Source organism: Prionailurus viverrinus, chromosome C2 (genome assembly GCF_022837055.1).
Source record: "Prionailurus viverrinus isolate Anna chromosome C2, UM_Priviv_1.0, whole genome shotgun sequence".
NCBI classification, from domain to species: Eukaryota; Metazoa; Chordata; class Mammalia; order Carnivora; family Felidae; genus Prionailurus; species Prionailurus viverrinus.
The window spans coordinates 52,701,323-52,715,765 of NC_062569.1; the positions used below are offsets into that span (position 1 = coordinate 52,701,323).

The following is a 14,443-nucleotide window of genomic DNA, read 5'->3' on the forward strand; positions in this document are numbered from 1 at the left end:
CTCAATATTTTTTAAATTTTTTAATGTTTATTTATTTTTGAAAGACAGAGAGACAGAGCATGAGTGGGGGATGGACAGAGAGAGAGGGAGACACAGAATCTGAAGCAGGCCCCAGGCTCCGAGCTGTCAGCACAGAGCCCGACATGGGGCTCGAACTCACGAACCATGAGATCATGACCTAAGCCGAAGTTGGACGCTGAACCGACTGAGCCACCCAGGCACCCCTCAACTTTTTTTTAATCATGGTCCACAGTGGTTGAAAAATATATCTTACAGTATGACCCAGTACACAATACTTGTGTACTATAAAAATATACCTGAAGTAAAAGTTTTGCGAGAAAATGATCATACTATTTACAGAGTGTGCCAATATTTTCTGTTTTAGTTCATATTTTAAAAATCCTGGTCACAACCTACCAAATTGATTTTACAAACTATGAGTTTGAAAAATAGCATTAATTAACTTTCAAAATTAAACAACCTCAAAAACATTTGTTCTGCTGAAGGTCACTATTGTAAATGGACATTTTATATGAATTTAGATTTTTAAATTATTTGTAACTTGTCTACTTAAAAGGATTTGTAGCACCTAGGAAATTTTTAGTGTTTTGTATTGTTTTTTTAAAAAACTGAAAACAGACATTTTAGGAGTGATGTTAATCACTGGATTAGATCCATGCAATCCAAATAGTTACAAGCTAGTACTAATACTCTTACTTTTCTACTTGTACTATTAACATCAAAAAAAAAAAATAATAACTTCATATTGATGAAGAAGACTCATATTATTTTAGTCATCCAGTTTAGAATCTAAGGATCATTTCAGAATATCCAAATCTAGGGCATTATTAATGACATTAGTAATCTAGCAATCTGGTACCCACAGGAGGTGTAAAACTTCTTGGTATATGGCTAGTTGGTTCACTGTTGGCAAAATTACACACAAGGGTCAACCACTAACTATAATAGTATCATAGGCCTCAGGGCACAGCATTTATATTTAAATCTAAGCTACAAGTCTGTGATCTCAAAGACTTCGGGATCTATGAGTGAATCACTTGTTATTATTCCTCACAAGAAGAGTGAAAATTGGTACCTACAATGGAAGGAGATTAGGACCTTCCTGGAGGTGCTATTTGGATACACCATAGCCTTAGTAGAATGTCTAGCTAGTATTGTTACTTAGCTGAATCCTCTGACATAAGTCTTCATATTTGACAAAACTCTCTGGATTTACATTTTATACTTACCTCTAGGGTCACCTTTCAGTGGATCCAAATGGACATTCATTTAGTTCTTCCTCAATTATGACTTATTCCAAAGTAGGAGATGAACCACCAAAGGTTTTCCAGGCCTCAACTCAAACCCGTAGGGCTCCAGGAGGAGTAAGTATTTTCTGAGCATTCTTGGAGCTTTATAAAATTTGGAATGATACATCACCTATATCATATTTTAATTATTAAAGCTTGATACAGTTCTTTGGGAGTAGGGATGAGGGGGAGAAGACACCATATCACTGTGAAAAACAGTAATGCTAGCTGCCTTTCCTTAGTTTAAGGCAATTTTTGTCTCCCCAACCCCACCTCAGGTGCCTTTTTCATGTAAATTTCTATTATTGATGTTTGTTATTACCTTTACATCTTGACCAGGTAAGTAGACCTGAAAAAAGTCTTTGTTTTGTGAAATAAGTGTCAATTTTTAATTTATATCTGAAGTAAATGAATTTTTTAACTCATAAAATACAAGTATACAGAAAATATATAGAAAATAATGTAATAAATACCCATATTCCTTCCACTCAGTTTAGTTAAATCATAAAGTTTTTCTCTATTTGCCTTACGTTGTCTCTTGCTTTGTTTTCTTTTTAAGCAAAAATGTTACAGATGCAGTTTAAGTTTCCATGCACTCATCCCTCCCTGGTTCCTTTTCCCTTTTACTTTCTCCCCCAAAAAGAACCATTTTCCTATATCTGGAACTTTTTCTGATGTATATTTTTACAATTTTATTACTTACATATGCTTCAAAAACAATATAATGAATTATTTTATGGGTTTCTAAACTTTATATAAATGGGTTCATGCTGCGTGTGTCCTCTGCAACTTGACTTTGCTCAGTAATATGCTTCTGAGATTTATTCGAGTTGATACATGCAGCTGTTTCTTTATTTTGACTTCTATATATTATGTAAAATATGAATATACCACAGTTTTGAATCTATTTTTCTGTTGATAGATATTTCTAATTTCTCACTTACTTATCTTTATACATGTCTCCTTGTGCAAAAGGTCTAGGAATGTTATTGTTGGTTTGGAGGAGGTGAGTGCCTTCATCTTTACCTAGAAATTACTAAGTTACTATCACACAGCGATTGAAACAGTTGGCTCCCAGAAAGTCTGATAATGAGTTCCCATTCCTACACTTCCTTGTTAGTACTTACAGTAAAAAAAAAAAAATTAGGTTTGCCTATTTAATAAGTGTGAGTAGTTCATTTTTTAGTTCTTACATATGAAGACATACCTTTTAATGATGCTCTTGCCATAGGGCAGACATTTTCATTTTAACTTGCTATAAGTGACATGCATCTTAAATGTAAGCAATTTATTTATAGACATCCTACAGCAAACCATGCTACTATTAATAGTCTTTGGCTATCACTAATATTCTAATGACCCATAGAGTTGATATGTAGGAGCCATGAGATTTCAAGCCCATCAACATGACTACTGAATAATTAGTTGCCTTTATTTGTAGGAATGCTAGCATGTACTCCTAACTATTACTTTGTTAAGGACAGTGTTGAAGGCACTAAGTTTTATATAATTAAGTTATTTGTTTTAATATTTGATTACAATTTAGAAAAAAAGGTTAGATTATATTGGTTCTATTTGCCCTAGACATTTTAATTTTGAGCAGTCCAGGAAATATCAGAGAACTATTATCACAGTTTCACTGCAACTTAGCAGGGGAACTGAGTACCCAGTATTTTTGCAGCTGTAGATTTATGGTCTTACCTCTATAGGTAAAGAGGTCCTGAGAAATTTAGAATTATAAATATTCTATATATATTTAAATAATAACTCACTTTTATAGATAAAGGAAACTAGGAGAGCATTGAGAGATTCTGACAGTGGACTAGAAAAAATGGCTGTTGGTCATCATCTTCATGACAGAGCTCATGTCATTAAAAAGTCAAAGAACAACAAAACTGGAGACGAAGAGGTCAATCAAGAGTTCATCAATATGAATGAAAGTAAGTTGTCACAGAAAGTAGCATTCTTCCTCTTAAAACAGCAGCTGTACTGGTAGAACTTGAATGTTTTCTGTAGAAACATTTCATAAGATGTCCTTTTGAGGTAGGTTATGAATAGTACATGTATGGACTACCTTATCAAAGTAATAAAATTGTGTATTCATTGTTTCATAGTAGATCTGTTTTTTACAGTGGTTTTGGTAATGTTACTTATTTTTTGTTTTATACTTGGAAATGGAATCTTTTGAATTGTCATTTGGTAAGACTGTCAGTAGGCAAAATGAGTTTTTTAATATTTCTGGGGTATATTTAAAAAATGAAGAAAGAAGAAAATTAAAATTATCTATAATCACAACCTCAAATAACCATTATTACTGTTTTACTATGTTTCTTCTTAATAGTTTTATGTATATATAAACACATAAAATTTTTTTAATTAGTATTTTATTGTCTAGTTTATATTGTGCTTATTTTAATTCACCATTATAATTGTGAAACCAATTACCTATGATGTTGTCTTTCAAAAATATTCTAAATGGTTACCTAAAAGTTTTATCCTGAATAGGCCGTATTTTATTTAAACCATTCTTTACTGGCAGACACTTGAAGTTTTGTATAGATAAGATTTTAATTCCTTGTACTGTTAGATAGTATATCATGTATATATCAAATAAGTCTTTACATTTTCTAGATTTTATATTCATTCTTCAATGCATTTAAGTCCTTTCAGTGTCCTAACTCTTGTCATTGTAGTTTTTGGGTTATATTCATCTCTCATTTTCAAAAAGCATTTTCAAAAAGTGTTTTGTCTTAATAAAGGGTTTAAATTACCATTTTAGTAAAAGAAATTCTCTTAAGGTTGGGTTGATAAAATTATTCTTCGGCGATGAGATGGAAGTTACATCTTCACCTTTCTTTAATTTTAACCTTTGTAGTTTTGTCATCGTTAAACATATGAAGAGTACTTCACAATAATTAACATGTTGAGGAAAAATTTAGTGAAAGAACACATACATTATAAAGGCCATCTGGAAGAACAGTATTACCATTTGACAGCTGTTATTATCAAAGTCAGATTACCTACTTCATAACAACATAAATTGACAGTCAAGATGTGCAACCTATCAGGAAACTGACAACGGAAGCTTGTGTGTTAGGCCAAGTTATGTAGGAAAATGGTGAGGTTAATAGGAAGTGCTTGTTATTGAAGGAGTTTCCAAGTACAGAGGAAAAGTATGTTCACCAGGAGATGACCCCCCAAAAAAGAATGTGAATCAGTATGATTTGGTCAAAGGGTCCATTGGGTGGAATGATATGATATCCAGGCAGATGCATGAAAGACCAGATCGTCAATAACCAAATTGTCAATAGGAATAAAAGAGGGACAAACAAAAAAGGAAGTATTACCCTGAGTCAAAGACCTTTATATTTGGAGCACTTCCCTGCATCTATCTTGAGGTTAGATGATAGAAGCACAAAGCCAGAATCAAGTATGTGGAAACAAAGCATTTACTGACAGTTGATATCTTAATACTTGCCCCTTTATTTTGATATTTAATGCAGGTGATGCTCACGCTTTTGATGATGAATGGCAGAATGAGATTTTGAAGTACAGACCAGCGGGACAGTGGCGCCATGTGGAAAACCCTAAGATGCGAAGTGTTGGTCATGAGAATTCAGGCTCCCGAGAACTTAAAAGAAGGTAAAAGTTATTTCTAAAATAAAGTGTGCTTTTTAAAGAAGAATTAGAAGAAAAGTTATGAAATTTTACCTCTGTATCAGGAAGTTTTGATTAACATCTGTTGTTTATATCAACAGCATATTTTGTGAAGAATATAATAATTTTACATTATATCTGAGTATGCCACACAAATTTGAATTTGTATCTAAAAACCAATAATATTTTAAGATTGTATCACTAGTAACTCACTAGCAAATTATGCCTCAGAAGATAGGGGCTAAAATCCTTCTAAGGAAGTGTGATATATTATAGTTATTTTTGTAAAACAGTTTTTAGTCTAGATAGAGTAGGAGTCATATATTTCATGCCAGGTGAACATATTGGTGTCTAGAGATATGATAAGGGGAGAGGGGCTCTATTGGAAAGGCTTAACAAACTTCCCTAACAAGTCAATGGCAAATGCATTTTTAGACACTTGTATAATAAACAATATCTGCACCTATATTAGGTATTAGATATTAGATATTTTGGAAGAATTTTTCAAAAACTTTAGCCTTCTTTGGGATTACCTTTTGGAATAGCTGTGAAATATAAATATGCTGAAGCCATACCTTAAAGATTAGAGATTTTTGTACATTTAATGTGTATGGTAGAGTTAGAATTTAATTTGGTTCTCTGGGGAAAAAATGGAAAACAATACCTAATTCCTATTAAAATTACACTTGAGAGAGAGAGAGAGGCTTCACCAGGCCTTAAAACAGAAATCTATTCTAGGCCATAAGAGAGTGGAGGATTGCTGCAGAAGGTGGAGGGCTTCACAGAACCAGCGATGGACAAGTGGGTACCAAGTAAATCAGAAGCCTTGTGCAGAGTGTCATGTGCCAGCATCTTTTATTTTAAATTACTTATTTAGGAACTTAGAGCCCTAATATTTTCTATAGAAAATTTGCTCCCATGTTACTTTTAGACAATATTTGTCTCACTTTGAAAAGTTTGTTGATAAAAACTTCACAGTGCTAATTATGATTATGAAATCCAGGTCCCTGTTAGAGAAAACATGTTCTTTTTTTTTTTTTTTTTTTTTAAATGTTTATTTATTTTTGACACAGCATGAACAGGGAAGGGTCAGAGAGAGGGAGACACAGAATCTGAAGCAGGCTCCAGGCTCCGAGCTATCAGCACAGAGCCCGACGTGGGGCTCAAACTCACGGACTGTGCAATCATGACCTGAGCCGAAGTCGGATGCTTAACCGACTGAGCCACCCAGGCACCCCGAAAACATGTTCTTTATAGATGATCTTACATCTGTGGCCCCATCAGTGGCATTTTTTGTAAACTAGTATTGTCTAATAGAACTTTCTGAAATGATTTCCTGCGATGACAAAAATGTTATGTATCTATATCATCCAATATGGTAGCCTCTAGCCACATGTGGCTATTAAACCACACTTGAAATATGGCTGAGGCAACTGAGGAACTGAATTTTAAACTTTATTTTATTTTAATTAATTTAAATTTAAATAACGTGGCTAGTGGCTAGCATGTCGGATAACATCTCAGGAAAGTAGCTGTTGCTTTCTTAAATGTTAATGAAATAGTCTCCCATGTGTTTTGCTTTTTAAAAAAAATTTTTTTAATGTTTATTTATTTTTGACAGAGAGAATGAGAGACAGAGCATGGGTGGGGGAGGGGCAGAGAGAGAGGGAGACCCAGAATTCGAAGCAGGCTCCAGGGTCTGAGCTGTCAGCACAGAGCCTGACGCAGGGCTCGAACTCACAGACTGTGAGATCATTACCTGAGCTGAAGTCGGACGCTCAACCAACTGAGCCACCCAGGCACCCCTCTCATGTATTTTTGAAAGCTATTATTGAAATTTTAGATAAAACTCTCTATAAATTACAGTGGTTTTATCATGTTTGTATTGAATTGTAAACCATTGGCCATTTAAAAAATGGTATTAATGTTCATATTATATTTCTCAGGGAGAAACCTCATCAAAGTCCAGCCATTGAACATGGAAGAAGATCAAATGTTTTTGTGGACAAACTCAACATCAAAGGATCACCTGTGAAAATCAACAAAAAATAAATAGGCTTGCAGTTGATTTGTTTAGTTTTGATTGTTTTAACAGAGAAAGTAATGGTGCTGGGTAATACACATAAGACCAATCCCTTGTTAAATCAGTACTGTACTTAACAACTTTCTTCTGATATCTGAATGATCTTGGAAGTGCTAGCTTTATATTGTCCCTACTTTAGGAATAAAACTTTGATTTTCAACAATTTAAGTAAGTTGCTAAACTTTTATTAAACTCTTTATTTTAAAACATACTGATTTTTAAAGCTGATTTTGCTTTCTCAGTTATCTTCCTATTGGCTATGTGTTCTTTTATATGTTCCAGATTGAATTTAGAACTAGTTTTGTCATATGTATTAATTATAAGAAAGTAAAATGGTAAAAAAAATAGTCTTGGTTTTCACTAACAATACTACAGTGATGTTAATAAAGATAAAATTATTTAAATCAAATTTTATGTGTTATGTAGCCAGCTAGCTTAAAGATTTAAAAAAAAAATAAAGCAAAGCACCCTAGTACTGTTTTATGAGAAATTAGTTATTATTTTGATAAATTACATGAAAAATAATCAATTCTGAATTTCAAGAGATTTAAAATTGCTAATATATATGAGTTTTAGGCTTATAATTTCTTTTATAGTATATTCTTTTTTGTTCTAGATTACATTTTTAACATTCATCAGACTTTATATTGACCTTTCTCTTTAACTTATTAAGGTAGCATATTTCTGCTCTTCTTTCCTACAAACAGCTTAATCTGTCTCCACAGTTAACATTCGAAAGTTGGAGTGTCCTTGGAGAAACTCTACTCAGCCTTTTGTGACATTTAGAAAAATGCATTTGGTATTCTGTAAACTTGAATGATTGATTGTCTCAAAATTTCTTAGACAGGAGATTGTGTGTTTGAGCAAGGTACTTAGTAAATCAGTTGTTCTCTTTTATACCATTTAAAAATTCAGCTTTAGCTCTTTTATTCTAGAATTCAAACATTAATCTGTTTTTATAGAAGTTAGATTTGAAGTTTATGAGAATATAAAATCTTAACTCTTAAGTTCTGTTTCAAGGGGGGAAAAAAGAACAGAAAATCCACTCTCACTTCATAATCTTAACATCTTGTTTTTTTAACTTTGGAAGTAGACCTATGTGATTGTGCTTATGCTCTCCTGATTGTCTGTATTATATCAGTCAGGGTGTTTCATACTTTTAATTAGTTACCAAAATAAGATGCATACATGTCAATTCATTTTTATAACAAAAAGTGAGTGTGTATTAAAGATGTTAACATTCTCCTGTTATGCGTAATTTAGTGTACTAATAATATAACATATTGGGAAGTTGTCATAAGGCCTAAATTTGAAATAACACTTTTGCGTAAATTCAGTTGATAGAGCAAAATCCCAATAGAATCGACACTGTAATTATTCTCCTTCTGCCTAAATCTTACATTGGTGATAACTTTAATCATTATATTCAAGTATGAAAACACATTTTAATAAATACATTAAAACAGTATAACTTTTATACATCATATAGCAATTAGAGCATCCATAGCTATTTTTTTCCTCCCAATTTGTTTACCATAGAGAGTAAATAAAAATTAAATTATATATTTCTTCTTATGCCACAGTGCTTCATAAGGGGCCACTTGTAAAAATATGTGACATATGGAGATTAAATGTCAATTCTTTATGTTCACATGATGCTGAAATCGCTTCTTTTCAGAATTATTTTTACCATATACTGCTGAGGCCAACCAGTATAGGAAGGAAGGCTCTCTGTAGCTTGTAGTTCATATTATTTTTTCTTTGGGGATGACAATTGATCTTTCTGGAACCCTGGATCTTTTGGGAATGGAAAGATAGTAACTATTCGGTGAATGTGGCCTTGACAATAAGGCCAAGTTGCTTACTTAGGCTCCTTGCCACATTAGAATTTTTCCTGGTACCTGGCAGTCTCAGTAATAGGTTTTCATTACTCTGCCTTCATGACTCCATTATCCTTTATTACAGGGCAGGGCAGGAGCACACTGGAATCAGATGGTGCCCTAAATGTGGCAATATGATGGTATTTGGAGATCTTGCTTTGGGGAGGTGACTAAGTCATGAGGGTACAGACTCATGAATAGGATTAGTGCTTTTATAACAGAGACTACAGAGAGCTCCCTTTCCCTTTCTATTAATTTCTGTTTCTATAAGCCAATATATTGTTTATGGTATTCTTTTAATGTTTATTTGTTTTTGAGAGAGAGAGAGAGAGACGGAGTGCCATCAGGAGAGGGGCAGAGAGAGGGAGACACAGAATTGGAAGCAGGCTCCGGGCTCTGTCTGTGCTGTCAGCACAGATCCTGACATGGAGCTCGAACTTGTGAACTGCGAGAGATCATGACCTGAGCTGAAGTCAGACACTCAACGAACCGAGCCACCTGGGCACCCCGACTGTTTATGATATTTTTATCGTAGCAGCCTGGATGGACCAAGACAGTGGTCTTAGGCTGATTGGGCTAGGGAAAATTGGAAATTCTACTGAAGTGTGACCAAGACCCTGACTGCAGTGTATTAGGACTTTCAATTTGGTAATAATGTTCATATCTGAGACCTCTTGAGAACCCTCTGTCCCTGATTACATGGATCTTGCAGTAAATTTGCATTCTGATGATCTCTTAGTCCCCAGTGTTATGCTTTTTGTCTCTTGGGGTTTGGGGATTCTGATCAGACTTTGGTGTCCTCTCGTGAATTTGACTTTAAACACCATCTCCTATCCTCTACTTGCCCACCATCTTATATTATTTGTCTGTGAAAACTTTCCTCAGTCTTGTCAGTTACATGAGAAGTTTTACATGAGAAGTTTGCTTTGGGAGAGACCTTCTATCCACCCATGTTGCCTTCTAACCGTGTTTCTCAGGTCAGTAGTCATGTGGTTTAACATTAGGGTTAAAGCCTGAGACAAACATAGCAGTGTTTTACATTTGATAGAACACCAGGCAGTTTTTCATGGGTTTGTCACCTAATAGACTTGTACTACCTCCTGGCATAATTTAGGAGAGAATTGTAATGGCCATTCTGGGGAACTTGGAAATAAACAAGACTTGCACTTGAGAGGCACCTTGAAGAACAATATCAAAGAAACAACAAAGAAACAAAACCTCAGGAGAGCCTTTGTGTTATTTGTCTAAAGGAGACCACTTTGTTTATGTAGGAGACTGGCCATCTTTTATTTCCATACTTCAGAGCTTTGTATGGCTTATATTTAAACTTTATCCTGTATTGAAGAGGGAAAGTAATTAGCTTTTACAGGAATACTTTCATATTTATATTATTAATTAAACAAGGAAACTATTAGACTGAGGCTTTAATGCTTTAGTAGTACATGTAAGCAAACCAAAACAAACCTATAATGCCTCAAAGTTAAGAAATTGAAACCTAAAGACATCTAATCATAGCCAACTAGGCTTTCCCATATAAGGCAACCAGTTAAACTACAGCCAAACAAATAATTGCTTTATAAATAATAAATATAAATAAATAATAATAAATAATATAAATATGAATAAATAATATATAAATAATATAAATAATTTGCCTCTTCTCTATAAGTCTCCCTTAGCTCTAATTAGTGGAGACCTTCTAACCACTTCCTGTTTGGCCACTGCCTAATACCAATAGATTATTGTTCAACCTTGATGAGGGAGCATAAGGCAAGCTGACAGTCCGCACACACCCCACCCCCATCCCCAGGTGGGATATGTGTGATACTGCTTTGCTAGAGGGAAAACAACCTTAGCTTGACAATAGCTAGGCCTCCAGTATCCTGTGAGTTTTCTTTAGCAGATGAAAATCTCACTGGAAACTTCCCCTGGACTTTACCTCCCCCCAACTCCATAGTATAAAACCAGTCTCTCTTCATGGTCCCAGGGCAGCTCTTTCTGCCCAAGGGACCTGTCCCCATGCTTTAAATAAAATCATCTTTTTGCACCAAAGATGTCTTCAAGAATTCTTTCTTGGTTGTCAGCTCTGGACCCCACGAATCCGTCTGTCACCCCCAAAAAACCTCATCAAACCTCACATTTTTTTTAAAGATTTTTAATTTTTTAAAGTAATCTCTACACCCAATGTAGGGCTCAAACCTACAACCCCAAGGTCAAGAGTTGCTTGCTCTACCACTGAGTCAGCCAGGTGCCCCTCAAACTCAAAATTTTTAATATGCCATCTGGCTCACCATTTTTTCTGCTTCTCTCCCTATTTTTTCCTCCCACTTGAAAATTTTTAAAGATGAATTAAAAAAAAAAGTCATTCTGTCATATGTGCAGTCTAGGAATATCTACTCCAAATAAACAATCTAAAATGTCTAAGAGAAAAAAGCTAATAAACTATTTGTGCTGCTTTTGCATAAAAATATGGACAGTGTAAGTAATAGCTTTTGTTAAATATATTTTGTTAGTATGATTAAAGATAAAAGAGGAGCTTTTAAATATGATTTAATGAGGGGTGCCTTGGTAGCTCAGTTGGTTAAGCCTCCAATGTCAGCTCATGTCATGATCTCATGGTCCGTGAGTTTGATCCCCACGTTGGGCTCTGTGCTGACAGCTTGGAGCCTGGAACCTGCTTCAGATTCTCTGTCTCCCTCTCTCTCTGACCCTCCCCCATTCATGTTCTATCTCTGTCTCAAAACTAACTAAACATTGAGAAAGATTTAAATATGATTTAATGATTATGAATATAAAGTTTATAAAATGTTTTTTTAAAAAGCTTTATGAAATATTTCTGATAAGTGGATGGATCTGGGTGAATGAATGGCTATTTAAAATCAACTATATGTCTTCTTCCAGTTTTTATTATATAAAATTAATGCTAATAAAATCTCCTAGTTTATATAAAACTAAGGTTGAACTTCTCATTTAAAGTTTACAAATTTCTGGGGCACCTGGGTGGCTCAGTTGGTTAAGGTTCCAACTTCAGCTCAGGTCGTGATCTCACGGTTCCTGAGTTCAAGCCCCAGGTCAGGCTCTTTGCTGACAGCTCAGAGCCTAGAGCCTGTTCCAGATTCTGTGTCTCCCTCTTTCGCTGCCCCCCACCCCGCCCCCCCACTCATACTCTGTGTGTGTCTCTCAAAAAAAAACCCCAAAACAACTTTACAAATTTCCTGTATTGGTCTTATGGGTCAAGTATAAGTTACCATTGACTCCATTAAGATTACAAAATATAAAATGATGTTTAAACAAAATTGTAACACAGATGTCTTCTAAGGGGGGGGGGGTTAATCTTATAAGATTATGATAATACTATCAATTATAAGGACTGGATGTGTTCGTTAAAAATGTAATTTTTCAGATCCCCAGTTAACTTTTCCAGACCTAAGAAAAAATTAAATTAATTCTTGGATGAAACTTGGACAGTTTCTAAGTAAAAATGGATACAAGGTTTTGGTCACTAGAGATAGTTTCAATTTTATTATACATTATAAAATGACTATGAATTAACAGTGTGGAAATGCTTTGGATGATATTGTATATGTGTATTTTGCCACTTTAAAACTTAATCTATAATATGTACTCATAAAAATTTAGCTAGACAGCTCTTGGTTTTCTGCCTTTCAGTTTTCTCTTTGGAGTAGAGAAAAGTTGATTACTTTGGTTAAAAATGCTTAATTAAGTATATTTGGTATAATAATTACAGAAAAATGAATATATATGTATACACACAAGATAATGAGTATGAATTTTTACTTGAAGAAACTATTAAAGTTTAATTTTATTATAATTTTCATAATTATGTATTTAATTTATATATTAAACAAATATAAAGGTTTATAAAGACTAAATTTTTGAAAGTCCATAAAAAATGTTTTAAAGTTATGTTCAACGTTAATGGATTTATTCCTCAAATCAGCTTACAAATCCTTTATTGCAAATTAATACATGGATGATTTACAAAAAGTAAATTTGAAATTCATCATTGAGATTTTGGTTTTTCTTTTCTTGGCTCTTGTAATTTGATTTCTGTTTATTTGTTCTCATTCACACATTCATTTAACAAATACTTGTGGAGCACCTAACACATGCTAAGGGATACAGCAATTAACAAAACCAAATCACTCTGCTTATGGAACTTATTCCCATTGGGAGAGTCAGACAATAAACAGGTATAGGAAGGAAGGAAAATGAAACAGCATCGGAAGATAGTAAGGGAGGAGCCCTCTGTTTTAGAAGAGTTCCTTACGGAACACCTCATTGATAAGGCTATTTGAACAGAGAGAAGAAAATAAAGAAAAAAGCTACTACACTATTTAGGGAAGAGCAAAGTCTGGTCACATGAGGACCAGCAAGGAGGCCAATGTGGCTGGAGCAAAACCAGCAAGGGAAATACCGCCATGTTAGCCTGGCTGCTCAAGCAGGGCCCTTGGCAGCACTTTCTCTGAGGGGAAGGGGAAACCATTGCAGATTTTTGTTTTTAATTATGAAAAATTTTGAACCTACAAGTAGAGATAACAGGAACAATGAACTCACTGGAGTATTTTCATCAGAGAAATGACATGGTCTGGCTTAAAAGGAGCCCTCTAGTCAGTGTTGAGAATAGACTGAACTGCCTTGGGGCAGAAGCAGTGAGATCCTTTAGGAAATCTGTTATACAGCAATTCGGTTGAGAGATGGCAGTGTTGAGAGGTGGGGAGACAAGGTCAGGTTCTAGACCTAGTTTTGAAGGTGGTGCCTATAGAATAAACTGACAGATTACACCAGAGCTGTCAGTGGTGTCGAAGTGACTAACATTTTTGGTCAGGGCAACTCGAATGGAGTTTCCATTCACGAGATAAAGACTGCAGAAGATTTTGGGAGGAAGAGCAGAAGCTCTGTTTTAGACATACAGAGTGCGAGATACTCCTAAGACATCCAAGTGGAATCGTCAAAGATGCGGTCTTCCATAAGTACTGAACATGTAACATTTAACATCAAACAATGAACTTCTTGAAATGAGAAAAAAAAACCAACCTGTAATTGATAGTTAATTTTTCCACGTTCTTTTCAGGTCATGTCTTACGGGTCATTTTTTTTTTTTTTTGTATTTGTAATGACATAGATAATAATTTTGCATTTTTTTCCACTTAAAATTGTTACAAACATTTTTCCACATTGCTATCTTGGTGGGGCTGTTCAAGCAGGACCTTCTAGGCACTTTGATGGAGGGGAATCTATTTCAGATTTTTTTGAAGTTATGAAAAATTTCAAACCTACACAAGAGACATGACAGCAACAATGAATACGCAAAACAACCATGTTTAAAAGGTTTCATCCTTCCGGGAGCATGCAAATGTTTGGTTAGCTGGTCAAAGCGACGACACTTTCTCTTCCAAGTCTACAGAGGGCGCCCAGGTGTTGGAAGGCGCTGTTCGGCTCTGAAGTCCGGAAGCCTCTCTTTCCCTTCCTCTCACCTCCCTAGCGTCCTT

At 34.7% G+C, this 14,443-nt stretch overlaps 1 protein-coding gene across 5 annotated transcripts in view; it reads left to right on the forward strand.

Moving 5' to 3' along the window:
• MLF1 (myeloid leukemia factor 1) overlaps positions 1–7,035 on the forward strand; it is a 37,497-nt gene extending 30,462 nt beyond the window's left edge. For 3 of the 5 annotated variants that reach the window (XM_047875015.1, XM_047875016.1, XM_047875017.1), the window contains 4 exons: positions 1,257–1,385; positions 3,091–3,250; positions 4,814–4,952; positions 6,914–7,035. In XM_047875015.1, the coding sequence (XP_047730971.1) occupies positions 1,257–1,385; positions 3,091–3,250; positions 4,814–4,952; positions 6,914–7,019 (534 nt within the window). In that variant the 3' untranslated portion in view covers positions 7,020–7,035. Of the gene's footprint in view, positions 1–1,256; positions 1,386–3,090; positions 3,251–4,813; positions 4,953–5,705; positions 5,769–6,913 lie in introns of all 5 variants that reach the window. The other 2 variants (XR_007155606.1, XM_047875018.1) reach the window with 2 other exon arrangements.
• The last annotated feature ends 7,408 nt before the right edge of the window (positions 7,036–14,443 follow it).